This window comes from Vicugna pacos, chromosome 6, assembly GCF_048564905.1.
Source record: "Vicugna pacos chromosome 6, VicPac4, whole genome shotgun sequence".
Lineage (NCBI taxonomy): Eukaryota > Metazoa > Chordata > Mammalia > Artiodactyla > Camelidae > Vicugna > Vicugna pacos.
Genome location: NC_132992.1, coordinates 84,786,601 through 84,808,564, shown reverse-complemented (window position 1 = coordinate 84,808,564; position 21,964 = coordinate 84,786,601). Strand labels below are relative to the sequence as shown.

At 38.6% G+C, this 21,964-nt stretch overlaps 2 protein-coding genes across 7 annotated transcripts in view; both read left to right on the top strand.

The window, feature by feature from the left end:
- ATXN3 (ataxin 3) overlaps positions 1-12,891 on the top strand; it is a 30,397-nt gene extending 17,506 nt beyond the window's left edge. Inside the window, exons 10-11 of one of the 5 annotated variants that reach the window (XM_006208203.4) lie at positions 4,865-4,995; positions 8,601-12,891. In XM_006208203.4, coding sequence (XP_006208265.2) covers positions 4,865-4,995; positions 8,601-8,695 — 226 coding nt within the window. In that variant the 3' untranslated portion in view covers positions 8,696-12,891. Of the gene's footprint in view, positions 1-467; positions 523-4,864; positions 4,996-8,600 lie in introns of those variants that run through there. The other 4 variants (XM_072963617.1, XM_072963618.1, XM_072963619.1 and 1 more) reach the window with 4 other exon arrangements.
- An 8,293-nt stretch (positions 12,892-21,184) lies between these two features.
- Positions 21,185-21,964, top strand: part of TRIP11 (thyroid hormone receptor interactor 11) — a 63,869-nt gene continuing 63,089 nt past the window's right edge. For both annotated transcript variants that reach the window (XM_072963616.1, XM_006208202.4), the window contains exon 1: positions 21,185-21,713. In XM_072963616.1, the coding sequence (XP_072819717.1) occupies positions 21,575-21,713 (139 nt within the window). In that variant the 5' untranslated portion in view covers positions 21,185-21,574. The remainder of the gene's footprint in view (positions 21,714-21,964) is intronic.

Here is a 21,964-nt window from a genome sequence, read left to right as displayed (position 1 = left end):
CAGTTGGGGTGCTGCAGGCCCGTCAGCATCCGGGACATGAGAGGAACTGTAAATCTGTATCATCAGCTCCCAAAACCTGACTCTGCCCAGCTTTATAAGTACTCTCGAGATAGAAACTTCACCAATAAAATATCATCCTTTCCAGTAACTATCATTCACAAGTCTTCATCCTTTTTTCTTTCTTTAATGATAAAATTTCATCTTAAAATTACAAGATCTATGAAAGATACTGAGATCCTCTGATTCCAGACCAGAACACGAAGGCCCGTAGCTGAGTCTGGCCTATTGTTTACTCTATTTCATCAATTCTGAATGCATGTATTTTCACATTTCAGCATCTCTGCAGTTGAGAAGACTCTTACACATCATAATTGGTAGTGCTTTAGTAGTATCTAATATGTTGGAGCCTTTTACATTTGATAGTATAAAGAAGATAATATTTACCTTGTTTTCTGTTTTTTTTAAAGTCACAACTCAGAAGTTTATGAAGGAAAGTTCTGATCAACTGACATCCTCTTAATGTGAGATATTTCTAGTCTTTATTCAGTGATAGATTAATGGACTTGATTATGCATAAAATCTCAAAAATAGTGCTTTTAGTGCTTTTCACCCCATTTTAAATTTTAAAATTAATCTTTAAACTTTTTAATTACAATAAACTTCAAATTTATATAGAAGTAGAGAAACCAGTATAAGGAACCCCTATTTATCTGCTACTTAGATTTAACAAATACCAGCACATAGCCAATCTTGGTTTTTGGTTTTTTTTTTTTCCTTTTTCCCCTTAATGGAGGCACTGGGGATTGAACCCAGGACCTTGTGCACGCTGAGCACTCCCACTGCCACTGAGCTCTACCCTCCACCCCAGTCTTGTTTTTTTAATGCCTCTATCTCCCATGCTTTCTACTCTCCTTCCCCCAAGGTGAGATTATTTAGTAACAAATCTAAATCATCGTATCATTTCATTTGTATTCATTTCAGTGTATATTTTTTAATATAGCCAAACGCTCTTATCATACAAGAGTGGTAATAATTATGATAATTTTAATGGTAATTCTATAATATCAACTTTCTAGTGTTAAAAATAACTTCAAAATGTTTAATTAGATAAAAATAATATTTTGGAAAGTTTTTTTTAAGATACATCTAAATTAATAGAAAACATAATCCTACCTTTAAGAACTAATGTTAAGTGTTTTGGCACATTCTCTTCCAGTCACACAGACACACATATATTGAATGTTAGTTGTACTCATTTCCCTATGATAGTAAATATTCTTTGTCATTGGCTATATTCTATTTCATAAAATGAATGTATATATCAATTTATGTATGAACCTTTTGATATTTGCTATTATAATTAATGGTGCAGTGAACAATTCTTGTAATGAATTTATGCCTCAAATTATCTATCATTTTTTCTCATTATTCTGAAGATTTCAAATTATCACATTAAACAACGTGAACATTTTTAAGTCCTTGGTACAGACTTCTAAACTGCTCTCCAGAACAATTTCCAAGTGATACTTCTACCATGCTTTTTTTTAGACTTCAATTTTTTCCAGATAAAATGGTCCAAACAAGACATACTTTATAGAGAAAGTATAAAATTCACAAATACATCTAAGAAAAGGAAAACATCTTCAAAGTATAAAAACAAATCCTTCTTTTATTAAAAATTTTTTGGGGTCTTTTGGATTAAAAATATGGAACTTCCAATATATTAAACTTTTTATAGTACAGAGGATAATGCAGTAGCATTCCATAATGACAGAGTGCGTTACAACAAGCACAGTGCTAGCTGTGACTAATGCAGGCGTTTTTTCGACCTTGCACCCTTTTTTAGATGGTTAATGTTAAATGTTAAATCCTTCCTGATTGGAGGGTCGCTGCTTGGGGAGGAGGGTGTACAGTAGTGGTTTTCAGCCTCAGCCTTCTATCCTCTGCTTCCTGGTTTGACCTTGAAAATACTGGTGGGAACTTGAGTTGAACTAGAGAATATTTTACACAGTCACATGTTGCTGAGAAGGGAGCAGTGCCGACTTCTTGGGGTTTGTTTTTAGCACTGGCTAGCATTCAGAGTCTTGTAGGACTCATTAGTGAAGGAGCTGAGAAGCTGATTTTTGCCTTTTACTAGAATTCCGGATTACGAAGCCTAGATGGGTCCTTGTTTCAATAGCTTCTGTTTGGGGGAACTTGGCTCTAAGGTCATTAAGCTGTTTCTTCCCCCTGACCCTTTCCAGACTGACTCTGGTGCTGATTTGTTATTCAGTGAAAATTATAGGGTTTTTTTTCCTGTAGAATATTTGAAGCTTCACATTTAATGTGGTAGTCACAGTTTGATGCATAAAGCATAAAAAAATACTGTTGAAAGTCTACCTGTTACAAGTTCATAGTTTATAAATGAGAGTTGTTAACTAATATTTTCATAGCCATGATATTTCTTTCCTAGTGGTAATCTCCGCATCCATTGTACCTGTCATAAAACCCCGAGCAAACCTTTACCGTATCAGCTATGTCACTGTAAAACCTTAATAACTCACGTTATGAGCATCAAATGAGGCAATGAGTGAAACTGTGAAATAGTCCACAGATAGGTGTTAGCATTATTAATGTCTTCTCTAGGTCTAGCTCTGAAATGATGCAGATTCTTTCTTTCTGTCACTAAAAAGGTGTTTCCCACCAAGGAGGGAAACAAATGTTTTCATAGCCTTTGATTGTCTAGTACTTGAGCTGTGGCGTGGCATAGTTTATCAGGGTCCAGTTTAAGAAGCAGAAACTACTTAGAGGTGTTTTAAGCAGAAAAGTATTTAATACAGAAATTAAGGGCTTACACAATTGTAGGAAGAGCTGGAGGCCAGGCCTCCAGAATAACACAGACCAACTTGTGGAAGAGCTGCAGTCCTGCCCCACTTGGGTGATGGGGAGTCAGGATATTGAGTTTAAGAACACAGTGCTTCAGCTGTGATCGTAGGATCGGGAAGCTGCCACCACAGTTGTCTCAACATGGGAACATGGAGTCTGGCCCCCGTGGCAACTGCCAGGAAGCAGGATTCTGGAACTGGCATCTCCATGGCTTTACTTGCCCGCAGAGAACAACCAAGCAGCAAAATGGCTGTGCCTCATTTCTGCCTTTTAAATCCCATGCAAGTGTTTAATTGGTAACCAGAATCCCAGCTGTAAAGCAATCTATGACATGTAGTTTTTAGCTTTCTAGCCTCTATAATTCTAAAGGCATATTGGAAGGCACAGTGGGAATGGATGCTGATTTGCTATTTGAACATGTTCCGTTGTACAGTGTCATCACATGTGAAAGATGTCAAAGTTGGCAGTTGATGTACTTCTCACTTTCCATAAATTTAATGTAGAAAAAAGGCTATCCCTCTAAGGTCGCTGTCTCACCCATCACTGCCTTGCATGCTGACATACCTTCTTGAGTGGAGGAGGGAGAGGGCATGGAGAGGGTGGGTCAGGAATTCTTCATACCTCATGACCTGTCTTGTGCCATGTTCCAGAATCGGTATGCTTGTGGGAGCCCACTGCCCACATGTCCATCGTCAGCTGTGTACCCCAGAGTCATTAGTCCGTGTACATGTCAGTGTGCTGGCTCAAAGGCCAACAGGGAGAAACTGCAAGTCCCATCAGATGAATTCGCTTTGTTTCTCCTATTTAAAACACAAGGTTAAGAGGGACCCTAGAAAAAAACGTGCTATCCTATTAACCGTGTTACTGGTTATTTTAAAATTCTGCTTCCTTTAAAAATCCTTTTACGCATTTTTTGAAAGCTATGGCTTCTCACTTAGATTGTCAGCTGTTTTATAAGGTTTGTTTTTTAAATTTTTAGCATATTACATATGGATATATATGAAATAATTTTAAATTTACATAAAAGCAGAAATAGTTCACAGAGCTCCTAAACCCTCTACTCAGATTCCCCAATTGTTGACATTTCTTAACCACTTGAGAATAACTTGCAGACACAGTTTCCCATTTCATCTGTCAACACTTCAGGGTATATCTTCTAAGTACAAGGACATTCTCCTACATACTTACATCCTAACCATCATGTTTAAATGTTTTAAAATGAGGGTTTTTTTGAATTTGATTTTCCTTTTGAGTAAAAATTCACAGAGAACTTGTTTTAATGCAACAGATATTAATTACTTTGTTAATGCAGGTTAAATAGTTGTTTTCATTTCTTTCATTCATCAAGTATTTGGTGACAGGTACAATTTTAGGTACCAGGGAAACAAAACAGGATAAGCTTTGTGCTCTTGTTAGTTTACACTCTAACGAGGGAGACAGACAGAAGAATATCAGATGATGATAAGTTTATGCTGAAAATTAAAAAGGAGCGATGAGAGAGAACGCCAGGTGGCTGCTTTAGGTGGGGTGGTCAGGAAAGGTATCTCTGAGGAGAGGTGGAAGCCCAGATCTGAATGACAGGAAAGAGCCAGCCCTGGAAAGATCTTGTTAACTCGTATGGTAATTTGAGATGCTTTGTATTCTCAAAGGTGCTTATTTGCAGCGATTTTTTAACCATATTAAAGATCTGTAAACCAACACATTTGCATGATAATAGCTACCAGTGACTCCTTTTGTACAATGTGTTATTTCATGGTGAAAATACCTATCAATTTATTTGTCTGATAAATTCAATTTTGTATCTAGGCTTCCTAGGATCAGCACTGTGATGCTTTTCAGTTATTTGTAACAGTCTGATTGCTCTTGCCTTCTTTGGTGGTATTCATGCCAGTGACTCTTGTTTTGTAGAACCATTTACTTTCCACATGGATAGTTTTTCTCATGGCAAATTTCTTTAGGTTTTGTTTCTTAAACATACATTCACTCTTGAATGTTTCAGGCAGCAGCAGCAGCAGCAGCAACAGCAGCAGCAGCAGCAGCAGCAGCAGCGGCGGCAAGAGCCACCAGGACAGCTTACACAGCCGTGTGAAAAGCCGACCACAAGTTCAGGAGCACTTGGCAGTGATCTAGGTATGCCTCGCCAACCATACATCACATTTGTTACCTGCATGCTGGGTTTGACACACAGACTCTACGTGATTTTGGCTTTATCTGCTTTTTTCTCCTCTAATCTTTAATTGTATTAAAACCCTTGAATGAGTTTGTAATCTGCTATATTTCCTTGGATTAAGAAGCAGGCTGACTCCAAATGTACTTAAGTGTCCTTAAAGCACTCAGTGAATCTTTTGCTTTAAAATTATAAACAATACTTGCAACTTCACAGTGCATTCTCCAAAAGTTCCTCAGAGATAATGAATATTAGTAGGTCGAGAATAAATACATTTTACCTCTTGGAAAACTAAAAACACCTGAATATAATCTAAATTACAACAGAAAGTCTAGAGTTACTTATCAGGCTTTAGTTTAATAGGTCCTCAATTTTGGCCAGTTATTGGTAGTAGAAGTTGAGTAAAAAAGAAATTATGTATGACAAAGGACTTGTAAACAGAATATGCAGAGAACTCTCAAAACTGAAATGAAACAACTCAAAAAAATGGGCAAAGAATTTGAACAGACACTTCACCGAATAAAATATATGGATGACAAATAGCACATGAAAATATGCTCAACATCACTAGTCATTAGGGAAATGCAGATTAAAACCTCAATGAGATATCATTACACACCTATAAGAATGGCTTAATAACAAAATTAAATTGGCAATACCAAATGTGGTCAAGAATCAGAGCAACTGGGACTCTCATACGTCGTTAATAGGAATGTAAAATGGCACAGCAACTTTGGAAAACAGTTTAGTATTGTCTTACAAACTTAGATGTACACTTAACCATGCGATCCAGTAGTTCCACTCCTAGGTATGTAACCAAGAGAAGAGAAAATATTGGTTCACACAAAAACTCATATGTAAATGCTTACAGCAGCTTTGTTCGTAATTGTGAAAAATTGGAAACTGCTTAAATGCTGTCCTTCAGCTGGTGAGTAAAACCGTCTAAGAAACACCTTGCCTACAGCAGTTTGCATGACAGCAGATTTCTCATCTGAAATCCTGGAAGTCAGAAGAAAGTGGCACAACATTTTCATGTGCTGAAAGAAAAGTCTAAACCTAGAATGCTGTAGTTAATGAAAATTTTTTTCAGTAATGAAGGGGAAAATAATGGCTAAAGGAAGTTCTCTAAACAGAAATGATAAAGGAAGTAATTTTGAAACGTCAGGAAGGAAAAAAGTACAGTAGAAAGAATAAAAATATCAGCAAATACAATGGACTTTCCTCTCCTTTTCAGTTTTATAAATTCATTTGATGATTGAAACAAGAATTAAAACATTAACTTGGTTTTTAGTATAAAATATAGGAAATGCTTAAGGCAATTATATTAATAAACAGGAGAAAGTAGAGGGAGGTAAGAGTTCTAATTTTCATTTGAACTGGTACAGCCACTCTGGAAAATAATTTGATAATTTCTATAAGAACTGAACATACACTGACCATATAACTGGCAGTTATGTTCCTGGACAATCCCGGAGAGGTGAAAACTTCGATCACACAAAAATCTACACAAATGCTCATAGCAACTGTATTTGTTATGATCAAAAACTTGGAAGAAAAAAATGTCCTACAGTAGGTGAATGGTTTAACAAGCTGCAGTACATCCATACCATGGATACTACTCAGGATTAAAAAGAGATGCTCCTATGTTGGGTGCATGTATATTTACAATTGTTATATTATCTTCTTGGATTGATCCTTTGATCATTATGTAGTGTCCTTCTTTGTCTCTTGTAACAGTCCTTGTTTTGAAGTTTTGCCTGATAGAAGTATTGCTACTCTGGTGTTCTTTTGATTTCTGTTTGCATGGAATACCTTTGTCCATGCCCTCACTTTCAGTCTCTAGTTAGATCTGAGGTTAGTCTTTTGCAGCATATATACAGGTTCTGTTTTTGTATCCATGCAACCAGTTTATGTCTTTTGGTTGGAGCATTTAGTCCATTTACATTTAAGATAATTTCATATGATCCTGCAATCCCACTTCTGGGCATATATCCAGAGAAAACTCTAAATCCAAATGATACATGCACTCCAGTGTTCACAGCAGCACTATTTACAATAGCCAAGACACAGAAGCAATTCAAGTGTCCATCAGCAGATAAATGGATAAAGAAGTGTGTGTGTGTGTGTGTGTGTGTGTGTGTGTGTGTGTGTGTGTGATGGAATATTACTCAGCCATAAAAAAGAATGAAATAATGCCATTTGCAGCAACATGGATGGACCTAGACATTATCATAGTAAGTGAAGTAAGTCAAAGACAAATATCATATGATACCATTTATATGTAGAATCTTAAAAAATGATGCAAATGAACTTATTTACAAAACAAAGACTCACAGACATAGAAAGCAAATTTTTGGTTACCAAAGGGGAAAGACAGAGGAGGGATAAATTAGGAGTTTGGAATTAACAGATACACACTACTATATATAAAATAGATCAACAACAGGGACCTACTGTATAGCACAGGGAACTATATTCAGTATCTTATAATAACCTACAACGGAAAAGAATCTGAAAAAGTATATATATACATATATATATGACTGATTTTGCTATACACCTTAAATTAACACAACATTGTAAATTATGCTTCAATTTTTTAAAAAATGGCTAAAAAAGAAAGAAACCAACTGTGGATACATGCAACAACTTGGATGCATCTCAAGGGCATGCTGAGTGCAAAAAAAAAATCTCAAGAGATCTCATACTATATGATTCTATGTGTGTAACACTCTAGAAGTGACAAATTTATAGAGATGGAAAACAGATTTGTGGTTGCCTGTAGTTAGGGAAGGTGGTGGGAAAGAGAAGTGCATGTGAATGAAAAGGGATGGCAGGCAGGATCCTGGTGGTACCCTAACAGTTCTCTGTCCCGATGGCAGTGGTGATGGTTACACAAATCTATACATATGACAAAATACCATAGAACTATGCACAACATTGTGCCAATGTCAATATTCAGGTTTAGGTTTGAGCTCTAGTTATGTAAGATTTAATTATTGGGTGAAATTTAGCCAAAGTGTACACAGGACCTCTCTGACCTATCTTTGCACCTTCCTGTGGATAAATAATTATTTCTCAAAACAAACTTTTTTAAAGTAACAAATTATAGATAGGGTTAAATTTTCTTTTCCTTAGTATAATGCTTTTGTTGGAAACAATGCAAATGCATTATGCTAGGTGAAAGAAGCGATGCTCAAAGGCTGCATACATACTGCATGATTCCACGTGTGCTGACATGCAGGAAAAGGCAGCACTGCAGGGCAGAGAACATGTCAGTGGCTGCCTAGACTTCAGGGCTTGGGATTGACTACAAAGAGGCAGCATAAGAGAGTTTTTTTCGTCAGTGGAATGTTCTGTATCTGGGCGGGGATGGTGGTTATACCACTCGTATGTATTTGTCAAAACTTACAGAACTGTAAAAGAGTGGATTTTACTGTGTGTAAATTTTTTAAGTCAACAAAGGCAACTGTAGTGGTCAAACAGACATTTTCTAAGAGCTTACGTTTTGATGACTTTGAAAATTTCCTGGAAATTTCTAAGAAATACATGTTTTTTTTCCCAACAGGTGATACTATGAGCGAAGAAGACATGCTTCAGGCAGCTGTAACCATGTCGTTAGAAACTGTTAGAAATAATTTCAAAACAGAAGGAAAAAAATAATACCTTTTACAAATCATTTAGTTATTCATACTTTCCAATATTATCCTGTGTCGTTACAGTATAGGGTCCACTTTGGTAATGTGTCAAAGAGAACAGTTTTCAACAGAGGAAGTAAGACTTAGGTGGTTTGCAAACAAAAAGATGAGATGTTAGAAAAATGCATTAGTTGTAGGACTAAATAATGATCCAAACACTAGCCAAAGAGGCATTCAGCAATTAAAGACATTTAAAATAGTTTTCTAAATGTTCCTTTTTCTTTTTTGAGTGTGCAATATCTAACATGTCTAAAATTAGGGCATTTTTCTTGGATCTTTTTGCAGACCAACTAATTACAATTAGCTCTTGCCACAGAACTGTTCCCACACAATTTGTTTTCTTTTCCTTCCTTTCTCGTAGGGAATTTGGCTCACTTTCATCTTCTAAGAGTTGCTTTTACTTCTCATTAACCAAATTGACCATTTGGGACAATGTCTCTTCTGTGTTGGTAACAGTAATAGTTCCGGAAGGATAACCTGTTTTCCCTCCGACTGTGTATCGTGCACTTCATTGTTTTCTCACGTTGTTTTCTCTGATCACAATTTCTCCGCTCCGTGGTTTTCTTTACTTTTGACAATTCTTTTGAAAGATGGTAATCTTTCTTGAGGTTTTGTTTCTTAAACACTGTAAAAGGGGCTCATTATTTCATGATTCTGATGCATTCCTAAACTCTGAAAGCAGCTCTGCACAAGTATTTGAGAATAAATGAGAATTTTGTTAGTGTATGAGCACGTCCTTTCCCAGATGTTTTGTAAATGTCTTCCCAGTTACGTCAGAACTTTACAGGTTTGTTGTAACCCTCTTTCCTGCACCTTGTTATTTCCTTTTCTTCTCCAGTTGAGAAAAATAGGAGAAGCATAGTGTGCAAGCAAGTTTCTTTCTTTTGTAAAATAACATACAGTGCCCACCATGAATGTATGATAAACCTTGGCCTTCAATTTTATTAGCAGTTTGATTTTATTTTCTCTCTTGTGACTGGAGATACCGGTTTTGTTTACAGTTGAGTCATGGAATGTAGAGGTCTCCTTCTGCTGTACATGTTTTAGTAGGTATAGCTTGCCAGAGGTCTAGATGATCTAGAACATGAAAGTAATTTACCAACAAAATGACATTTAAATTTATATTGTGATTTGACACTTGCATCATGTTTAAATACCATAGAATTACAGAAGTAACAGTAGTTAATGAGTCTGTAAATAAGAAAGTCTTTAGTTTTGATAAACATTCTTTAATTGAGATACACACAGAGTTTCTTGCTGGGTCAATACAATGGGATGATTTTGGTGAAAATTAACTATGCCCTCTGAAATGGGCCTTTTAGATTCTGTCACCTACTCCCCTTCCCTCATGCTCCATCCCCTTTTGAAGCCCTGCTGAATGCTGATTTGTCATAAGCTAAAATTTAAGAAGAAATTTCAGCTGACAACTTAGAAAATTAAAGTATGGTATATTGCCATACCCTCGTGTATGGCTACACACATTTTATCAGGGAAAATTTTTTGATGTGGAACTTATTGATAACTGAAAAGAGATGAGAAAATGTCTTTATTTATGATTATGAAATAGCTTTTTCTTTTTTTTGGTCATTTTGTGCCAAGTAAGTTTTCTGAAGTTTCCCTTATGTACAATTAAACAGTTTTATTTTAAAACTTAAGTTTTCTTTTGACAGCAGAAAATGTTTCAGAAAAATTGTAAAACTTTAGAACTGCAAGGGATGTTGGGGTTTGGTACAAATCCCTAAGATTTAGAAACCAAAATATTGTAAGACTGAACTTTTGTAATTATCCCAGTGTGCTGGTCATATTTTCTGTGGATATTTGGCCTTTACCTTTTCCCACTGAAAAATTACGTTAAACTTTCTGTGCATTTGAATTGATGAGCTTTCTAATATAAAAATGAGAAAACAAATACGCGTTTAAAAGTTTTAACATTCATTAGAGTTTATAAAGTTCTTACATTACACACCCTTGCTAAAGCACTTAAGGAAATACGGCATGTTGACCTTCCTTTGTTAGGGATTTTTTTTTAAGTAGAGCTGAGCACACACTGGATACATTTGAATGTGTTTAGTTTGTTGTGAAGCTGCTGTTTGACAGGCAGATTCAGAATCACTAGTGAACTGCCATCTTGTATGCATTGGCTTAAACTTAATCACATGCTTAGATTCCATTTCTTAATTGATTGGCCAGTATGAAAAGATGCCAAAGCTCATAACCACAGTAAGAAAAATTGAAAGTTACACAAAGCTGTAGTTCACATGTCAGGAACTGCTATTTAGTGTAAACCACCTGCAAGTCAGGAACAGTGAAATTCACAATAACTGCCCTGCTAAGAACTTTATTTATATAAAGATTTCCATTCTGTTTTACCAATTGGGAACACCTTAATGTTTAATATTTAAACTATTGGTATCATTTTTCTAATGTATAATTCATATTGCCAGGGTAAAATATGTACAGTGGCAATGCTGGTGTTAAAGTTTAAACAAGCTTTGGAAATAACACTTTCATATTTATAGATGTCATGGATTTAATAGTTATTTATGTTTTAAAAATAGAGTAGTTAATATCTGATCTAAACCATCAATATACATTTTTACAGTAATTAACATACAGATACACAACAGTGTAAACTGACTATAACAAAAAAAATACAAATATTTCAGTAATGTAAATTGTTTGAAAAGGTTGCTGCAGGTAAACTATTTCATCTCTAAGATCTTGGCCAAATAATTTACAATTCACAGAATGTTTATGGAGGTGCTTTTTTTTCTTTAAAACAATTTTTCTTAATTAAGACTTTATTCATGCCAAAGTTAATGAGGAAAAACTCAAAACTAGTTGAAGATCATTATAGGCAAAAACTACCCATAGTCTACGTTATTTCACTTAATATTAAGTCGAATAAAGGAAATTTTATGCCAGTAAGAGCCAAAGTCACATCTTTAATGTCTGCATGTTTGATACCATTTAAAAATAATGTCATGCTAGTGCCAAGATTTACTAAATGTCTAAAATTGGCCCACTGGACCTGTTCAAAAAAGCTTGATTCTCAGTGCATAACCAAAATATGAAAATAATTGAAATAGCTTAGATTGGAAAAAATCTTGATGTTTTAAATTGAAGATTCAATAATTAATATTGATGACTTCCTATTAAAAACTTTATTTGCAGTTGGAGAGGCCAATAGCCACTACTTTCAAAGTGAATTGTTTGTTGTTTCTGGGTCCCAACAAGTATGGAGATGTTACAGATGTGATCTTAATTAAGAAAAGTCAGATTGGATTAGCAAATCATCTCAGCAGTGTAAATAATTTTGCATACTTTCAGAATAAAAACTTTGCTCCATTTCTCGTCCCTTCATAACCAGCATCTTTTGCTGAAGAAATGAACTGACTTGTATTGTTTTTTTAAAGTCTTATACATAAAAATATTTTTGTTCCATTTTGCTTTCATGATGAGAAGATTATTGACACGGTTAATGCTTGAATTTTTTTTTTTAATTTGAAGAAAATTTATGCTATTTTAATTTTTTTCCAAAATGGTCTGGCATTATAAGATTTAGTGCTAGTAACCACCCCTAAATTTACAGTAATTGGCATGTTTAATTAATAATAGTGTATCAATAAATATTTTAAAACTGTGGATACATATACAAGGAATGGGATGCATTAGTGAAATATATGTGAAAATCCCTGATTGATTTAAAAAGTGCTTCAGTTGTCTCCTGCATAGTTCAAAAGTGAATGTTTCCAGGATTCTTTTATGCTTTTTTTTTGAAGAGGAAAGTGTACATTTGAATATGATTAATTTCTTAACACTGGACTCCTAGGAATAACTTTATAAAAATTACTGTTCTGTATAAAACTTTGAAATTCAAGTACAAAAAACATCTGAAACAAAAAATATTCTTTTGGCTGTGACACAAGTGCACTGTGGCAGTGCCATTTGCTCAGGACCCAACTCTGCAGCCCTTCTGTGTGTGTCCTCCCTCTGAGCTGTTTTGCCCTTACACACACAGGCCTTCCTGTCTGGTCCTTAGAAAAGCCGGGCTTCCAAAGCACTGTTGAACACTGAGGGTTCAATTGTTAATGTGGATGTTGAATGAGTTGTATTTTAAATATCAAAGATTATTAAATAAAGATAATGTTTGCTTTTTTATTCGGTTTTTGTTTGTGTTTATTGTTGATTCGTAGCCTTGCTAGTCAAGGTATGGCTGGAGCATCTGCACCATCAAGAGCTTTTCAGAAATGCAGGCCACACTCCCACCTGAATCAGAACGAGCATTTTAAACAGGATCCCCGGGGATTGACATGCAGAGCGAATTTGAGAAGTGTTTTTATGGACCATGGTGATAAATGAAGCTGGGGGGGGGGGCACTGATACTCTGTTCCAACCAACTGCTGCCTATGGGTCCATGATTACTGGATCCTCTAATCTTTTCTAAAAGAGGCAAAGAATTCCATATTTTTATTTGAAATCTGATTTTTAAATGTTGGTCCAATTGTTTTTTAACCCTAACCCTGAGGTCCAAAGTACATTAGTAACAAATTCATAAGAATGTTATTTTTCCTCATTTCATTTAACTCTGGACACCAGGAACAACTTGAATCCACGTGGACAGGTTAAGACTTACAGAATCCTTGTGTTTTATAGTGAGGGTTGTATATCCATTTTAGCTTTAATTAGGGTTGGGCACAAATTTTGAAATAATTTCAAATTTATTACATGCACCTGAGAAGGACCAATCCATTGAATTTGGATGCCACTAGATGGCTGATCTCATTAACACTCAGCTGTGGGTCCTATGAAATCCATGTTGATTTGAAGGTCCATGTTATGTGTCAGCTAAAAACTATATAGAAGTTAGGGAAACTTGGGGTTGTCCTTATTTTGAAGATGTGCCTGTTTTAGGATCCTTTTAACCATTTCCTGTATTGCCAATGCTGATTTTTTATTTTATAGGTCATCTGGGTCCAGCTGACCTCTTCAGCCTGTACTCAACATTTTCCCTTTCCACGCTGTGTGCAGACTAGCAGGCCTCCTTACAGGTCTTCAGAGATGCCAGGTTCTGTCCCACCCCCAGGCACTCCAACACTCCCCTTGTCCTTTTGCCCCTGTGATATCCCTGCCCCTAAAGTTCACTGCCACCCCTTGCTGTGAGGACTTTCTTTTTCAATGGGACTACCACCCTGTGCTGTGTCCTGTTCTCTCTCAAGATCGTTCCAGTTCTTGGGTCAGGAACCCCAACCACCCTTGGTCTCGTAGGCTGCTGGAGAGAAACAATCCCTGTATCATTAACTTACTCATCAAGACGTGCACTCACCACGTGCCTGGCATGTTCTGGGTTCTTGGAACAGAACTGTGAATAAGATTCTCTGCCCTGCTTGCGTTCTGGGTGGCCATTAGGCAGAAGAAACGTTTAAATTACTGAACATGACTTCATGACATGTTAAGTGCTATGCTTATTCTGTGAGATGGGAAGACAAACAGGATGATGTGATAGCATGTGACTGGGAGGGAGGGCTGCTTCGATTGGGGTTCAAGGAAGGCCTCTGCACAGGTGACTTTCAGACACCTGAAAAATGAGGCAGCCATGCAAAGGTGTGGGGCCACTATACCTGCCTGAGGAAACAGCAAGCATGATGGCTCTGACGTGGGGAGGGGGGGCTGCCTGTCTCTGAGGAACACAGAAGGCTGGAGAGGCTAGAAAGTAATGAACAAAAGCTGGTATTGGGATGTAGGCAAAATGCTATGTATGGTTTTATAAAGATAAGTTTGGATTGTATTTATACTTTATTACACTAAGCAACTTGGCCCACTTTCTAGAATACCCTCTCTTCTAGAATATTAAAAGTCTTAAAAAAAAATCTTTTAAAAGGCCCATCAACTACATATTCCACCAAGAAGCGTCCCATGCCACTGTCCAACTTAAACAACCCCCGAAAACTGGCTGAATTTGTAATCAAGCAGGACTGCGGGGACTTCTGGGGTTAGACCCCTCCCCCATATCCTCTGCTGTAGGTCCTCTCTTAAATGCCCAGATAATAGTATCTCATGCACACTTCCTGAGTTTTTAAGATGCTAAAAACCACCACCAAATGGAAGAAATTAACTTCCTGATGATCATGAGCATGTGGCCCCTAGACTTTCTGGCTCCCAAGGACTGATCACGATCAACCAATCAGAGAATTGTGCACAGCTGATCACATACCCTGGGACTCCCCTCCCTCAGCTGGCCTTTAAAAATGTTCAGCTGAAACCCTTTGGGGGAGGGGGTGGTTTGGGCATGAATCACCTGTTCTCCTTGCTTGGCCCTTCAATAAACCTTGGCTCCAAACTCCCATGTTTCAGTTTGTTAGGCCTCACTGTGCATTGGGCCCAAGAACTTGTGCTTGGTAATAAATTTTTAACTCTAAAGGTGTTTTTTAGGCAAGGCTCCCACTTCCCATTTATGCATTTTATTTTCCTTCCTGTTATATTTATGCATTTTTCCCATCACTGTCACACAACTACAATTCAGTTTTGAAAACTCGGCATCATATTTTGCTTGTCAATCCACATCATCAGTTGTAGTGATTAACTTCTGAGTGGCCCCCTTCTGTCTATCTCAGCCACTTCTAGTCCAGGACACCATCATATCACACATGAACATATGTCATAACATCTGACCTGTTCACTTGGCCTTTGACCTTGCTGCTTTTGAGGCCAGCCTTCCCAAAGCTGCTGAAATTTCCTGTAAGTGAACCTTTGTTACTGGCAACATGTTATCATAGGGAATAATAAAGTGTAAATATCAGAAAGGAAGATGCCAAATTATATGACTGTATGCCTAGACAACACAAGGAAATTCACTGGAAAGCTACTGGAACTAATAAGGGAAGTCAGTAAGCAACAAAAGCCAATAGCTTGTTTGTATGCCAGCAACAATCTGTTAGAAAATAAGATGCAAAAGTACCAAGCTCAATCATGTCTAATCCTTGGAGCACCAGCTGGGTCACTGGTTCCAAGCTAAGGTGAGTGGAATGGCCCCATCGCAGCCCTAAGCCACACGTTGTTACACGGGCCCCAAGCAGCTCTGCTTGTGCCCAGAGTCCTGCTGAGTCACTCAGAAAATAGTTCAGATGGGTTCTGGCATTCACCCCTCAAAAATGGCTCAAACCCAATGCCAGAGGCCAGGAGGGAGCAGAACCTATGCCATCTCCTTTGCTTTCATGCCTTCTCCAAATAAGATACATTTTCTCTAAAAGTTCTATTTCCGTTCTGCACAGGAGCAGCTCTGTCTCCAACCTTGAAAACCTTCTCAGGCCCAAAGCAGACTTAGCTTCTTTGAACAATCATTTCAAACGTCTTCTAGGGCCTTCCGGTTAAGTACAGAAGATTACAGTATGATTCCACATGTATGAGGTACTGAGACTAGTCAAATCCATAGAGACAAGAAATAGCATGGTGGTTGCCAGGGGCTAGGTAAAGCAGGGAATGATGAGTTATCGTTTAAGGGATACAGAGTTTCAGTTTAGGAAGATGAAAAAAGTTCTGGAGATGGATGGTGGTGATGGTTGCACAACAGTGTAAATATACTTAATGCCACTGAACTCTATATTTAAAAATGGTTAAAATGGTAAATTTTGTTATGTATATTGTATCACAAAACAATTACAGAGGCTTGATAACTGTATTTACTCCCTTCCAAAATCCCAGCAAAATGAAAGCAAAAATATATATATAAACTCACAAATACAGAGAGACCAGAAGAGATGCGTTCATTGGATGAGATTTGCCATCACAGAAAAACCCAATATAACAGTGACTTTATATGCTACAAGTTTTTTTCTCTCTCATCTTCAGGAAATGCAGATTACCAAACAGGGCTGATAGGGCATCACACAGTGTCAGGAACCTGCTTTTTGTATTGTTGCTTTACATACATGGCTTCCATTGCTAACGTCAACTCATGAAACTATGACAGCTGCTGTGGTGCCCATGATTACATCTGCATTCTAGCAATCAGAAAATGAGAGGAGGGTGGGGAAAGGCCATGTGCCCTTTCTTTAAGGTTTCCTCCTTGAAGTTGCAGACAAGACTTCCACTTACATAACACGGGCCAGAACTGAATCACATGGCCACTCCTAGCTACAATGTGGTTCTCACTCTTAGGCACCCTACAGGCAGACCCTGAGATAAGGGAAAACTACTTTTTTAAAAAGGTGCTCCCAGGAAGAAATAAAAGAGGTGTAGGGAAGTGGGAAAGTGAGATAAGAAAAGGAAGCCAAGCAAGAGTATAACAGTAAACAAAGCCTCAGTCCTGCAGACAGATCCAGAGGCAGTATGGTCACATCTTAGAAATGTCCCACACTGGGCAGGGGTATTGTGTCACTCGAAAACACTACTGAAAAAGATTGTGTTTCAGCTCTCTGCTTAGGCAATGTGCGCTCTGGCAGCCTTCTGCCCAGAAACAGGTGTTGGCTTTTGGGAGCAAAAGCACTCCAAGAACAGGTGTGCAAGAAAATGGTAAAAGGATGGTGCTATCAGGATGGGCACTGGCATCTTCTGCTAAACTATGTGTCCAGGTAAAAAGTGAAGGTTCAATTACTATACACGAAGGGGAGAAGAGACTTTGGAGGACAATTAGCAGTCACTGCCAGTTGAGGCAATAGTAGAAGAGGGATGTGAACTTTTCTTTGGAAGATGGAAAATTGATACAGGAATTAGCAGAACTGAGGAAGCTGCATACTAAGTATGAAAAGGAAGTATGTCCAACAGTACACAGGAAATGGGGCAACAACCACCTTGGAAGGTGGGGGTGAGATGTGGACTAAAATCAGGAGGATTGATTAAAGTCTCTGAAAAACAGCTGATTCCCTAGAGCGGAGACATTCATCAATTAAAAAAAAATACTCTAAATCATCTGCAGAACTAAAAGACATAGTTTTTGAAAGGCTTTGCTGAATGCCCAGCATAATGAATAAAGTAACAAACAATCCCACCGCAAGGCACATCATTATTAATTTCAGAGCATCAAAGATAAAGAGAAGATTCTACAAGCTTCCAGAAAGAAAAACAAGGTCCAGAGAATAAGTCAGAGGAGAGAGGCAGGGAAACACAGGGCTCTGGGCAGAAAGGGGTCTAGGCAAACAATAAAATGCTTAATGCCTTCTTGAAAACTTTATCAGAAACGTGTTTTACAATTCTGTTGGCAAATTTTAGAAGGATTAGTGATCCTGTAATAACAGAAAATTGGGCAAATCTAAAAGATGTAATTTGTTAACTTCAGGAAGAACAGGGAGTTGAAAAAATAAAAGAAATGTGATCTTAGTACACCACATGGCTCAGCAATTAACAACAATAAAATTCATATAAGGTAAACATTAATTAATGATTTTACCAATAATTATGTTATCACTATATTGGGAGCTCAGAAAAAAGGGAAACAGAGGCATGTGGTAATATAAGATAATACACTCAATTTTTTTCTGTAATAGGGAGTAGGTAGGTAATGTCTAAAATGAATGAGAAAATAGCAATTATAAGCATAATATTTAGAAATTCAGGGGGAAAGATCAGTCTAATTTACTTTTAAAGATGGGTTTCTGCTTTACATTTGCATAAATAAGCCCATTTGGATGTTTTCTTCAGAACAAAAAAACCCATTTGGATGGTTTTCCCTAGAAAAGTATTGATGATGCTGCCTCCTGAGAAATGGAAACCAGTTTGAAGTTGATAGCATTTTTTTGTTGTTGTTGTTAGTCTTTTTTTTTTTTTTATCCTGTCTGTTGAGGTTACAAAAATCCTAGGTTCAGAATTTCAGCTGGGCAGCCTACACCCTACCACGTGGAACCACTTAGGTCATGGGCTCTGTTTGATGTGATATGTTTGATATTGCTGGGTTGGTTTTGTTGCTCATTTAAGTGATGATGAAACCCTTATTAGCTACAGGGGTTTGGGGCAGGAAAAGGAGGAAGCGTCTTTAGTCCAGACTTCGTCAAACTTGTATATCTTTTAACTCTTTATTATAAAAAATTTCAAATATATGCAAAAGTAAGACTACAATGAATCCCTACGTACCCCTCACCCAGGGTCAACAGTTAGCAACTGACAGTTCTTGTTTCATTTACCCTGTTCTGAAGCACGTCCCAAACATCACAGCATGCTATTTATCAGAATCATACTTTAAGTCTCTTGGACCATAGTTCATCCCATTGAAAACAGTCCCCCATAAGGAGGATTTTAGGACATAGCTTTTATGTTAATTATTTAATACATGATGTAAAGGCATACATTTGTGTTTGTTTTCTTCATTATTGCAGTATCTTTATGGCATGACATGAATTTATAGAAATGGCACTCCAGAGAATTCATGCCTGAAGGAAACATGGGCTTGATTTATCCTAAACTTTTCACTGTCATCCAGGAACCCAATTAGGTCCTAAATTCATGTGATTCCTTTTCTCAAAGCAATTCCTCATCCTACTCTGAGTAAAAGCTAGAGTTCTTACACTGGCTTACCAGGCCCAACATGACCTGTCTTACTCCTTGGTCTTCATTGCTTACCACCCTTCCACAGCTCACTCTGCTCCAGCCATCCTTGCCTTTTTGCTAATCTTATAACCTGCCAAAGATTCATCTGCCTCAGGACCTTTGCATCAGCTGTTTCTTTTGCCTGGACTCCTCTTTCCCAGATATCCACATGTCTCACTCTCTTACTTCCCTCAAGTTTCTGTTCAATATTCCCTTACTGCTGAGGCCTTGCCTGACCACCCTCTACAATGTTACAAGAGCCTCTCTCCTCACATCCTTTCCATATCATTCTTACCCTGTTTTATACTTTTCCCTCAGCAGTCATCACCACCTGTCTTATATTTATTACATTTTATTTCTCATCTATTCCTTCCCAGTAGAATGCAAGCTCCATGAGACCAAGGAATTTGTGTTTTTTTTCTCCTGCTGTGTCCCCAGTATCCAGAATAATGATAGACACATTAATAAGTTGTAGTTCACCTTTATGTCACAATTTTAAAAATTTACAAACCCTTAAATAGAATTCACCATGTACCAGGCATTGTTTCAAGTACTTAAAAATACTACCTTATTTAATCCTCCAAACAACCCTACCCAGTAGTTACTATTATTATCATTCTCCATTTTACAAATGAGAAACTGGTACACTAAGAGGTTAAATAACCTACCCAAAGTCATACTGCTAATAAATGAAAGATCTAGGCAGTCAGGTACCAGAGTCTGCACATCTAACCCCTCGGCAATGACGCCTTTCAAATAAATTCATGGAAAACATTTAATAAACACTTCCAGAATGACATATAAATTTTATTCTAAAAGCATTCCGATTTCAGGGAGGGCTACTATTGCTTAGTGCCATCAGATTTCAAATACTGGAGACATTCCCAATGTTCCATTCACAAATAAATCTGTGGCGGCCCCTGCTATGAATTAAAATCAAAGTATATTTAGCGTTATGCTTAAAAGACCTGTAGACATATCCTGTTCTTCTCAAAGCCAAAAATGTGGGAGTCTCTGGCCAGGTAAGGTGTGTCCACGTACCACTGCAGCAAATGCGTGTAAGTCACGTGACCTTTTTTTCCCTTCGGGGAGGAAAGCAAGTCAGGGCACAGGTGTATGCATCAACTTGTGTAACTGAGGATTTGGGAGGGGTAGGCACTCACGGCCGGTGCCAGCAACAGCCTAGAAGAGTTTATATTAGAAGAGCATTTGTTCTATTTTAAGTGGCCATGCTGTCCTCTAAAGAGTTACTTTGAAAAAAGATGGTCTGTGTTTTTAATTCATAGGTTAAATTGGTTTTATGAATTAAGCTCTTCGTATATAAAGTAAGGCAAGATTTCAGCCGTGAACTGGAAAGCCAGCAGAGAAAATTTCCACTATGAAGGTAATCAATATAAGTGTTTGCTGCCTGCATATTTTTATTTGCAACCCATCCTTTCTGTGTGTCCTTAGTTCCTACCGTATGTCGGGCACAGCATAGCTCGTGAGAGGGTGTAGAATAATCGATACAGTTACGTGTGAGAAGTTAGGTAAAATCTACTTCCTGTCCGGCGCAGGGTCTCGGCCAAGTCTCCTCGCACTGCTGCCTTCGCGGGTGTATCAGAATTAAGACACTCAGGTTTCACCAACAGGGTAAGAATCCACGGGGTTCCCGGCTTCGGGGGGCATCCACCGAGGGTCGGCTCCGCCTGAAACCCAGCTGCAGCCGGCCGAGAACGCCACGTCCCCTAGGTTCCGGTCGCTATTCCACCTGCGGCCAAAGCTGGAGGGCCACGTAGAAGATGACCTTGGCCTGGGCTGGATGCAGCGGCTCCGGCCGGCCTCTCGCGGTCCTCCGCGATCCCATGCTCCCTTGCGCCAGGGACACGTCCAGCCGGCTCCGCAGGGCCCTTCTACGCCAGCGCGCCGCCTCTCTATGATCCCATGCCGCGTTCGTAGTGGGTGTCATGGCGGCAGGAGTCGAGTTGGCAGGAGTTACACACGGAACTGGGGAAAGTCACTAAAGCAGAGGAAGAAGTGGCCTAAACCGGACGGTGGGAAGTCGTGGGAATGAGCGGAGGCCCCGCGAGGGTGACCGCGTCACTGGAGGCGGGCCCCTGGTGAAGTGCCAGGCCAGGCCGCTCCGTTTCTAGGCAGAACCCGGCAGTTGGTGGGAGCCCCCCGAAGCCGGCGTTGCCTAGGAACCTCCCATTGTGTTATCGAATCTTGAGTGCTGAGATTTGACCCAGTCCTGCGGGGGCAGGGGTTTCAGGACTTTTGGCGGGATCGTCAGACGACGCTGGACGCTTTTCTCAGAGCGAACTAGGTCGTTCTCTGACCCGCAGCGATGTCGTCCTGGTTTGGGAGCCTCGGCTCCGGCTTGGGCCAGTCTTTGGGTCAAGTCGGGGGCAGCCTGGCTTCCCTCTCTGGCCAAATTTCGAACTTTACGAAGGATATGCTGATGGAGGGCACGGAGGAAGTGGAAGGTACAGGCTGGGGCGATGGGAGGGAGGGGTTTGCTGGGACCCTGGGAGCGTCCATTTGGTCCCCAAGTCCATCCGTCATGAGACGCGGACAGGTCCAGAGGGCTGTCACTCTGCCCTTTTTTCTTTACCTTTCTTTACTTTTTGCCTCTTAACCAATTTTCTCGGATGAGAGTCCACAGGGTTTGTGGGGCAGAGTTCTGGTTTTTTCTCTTTGAGTACTGTGGATAGCTCAGAGCAAAGTGAAACTGCTC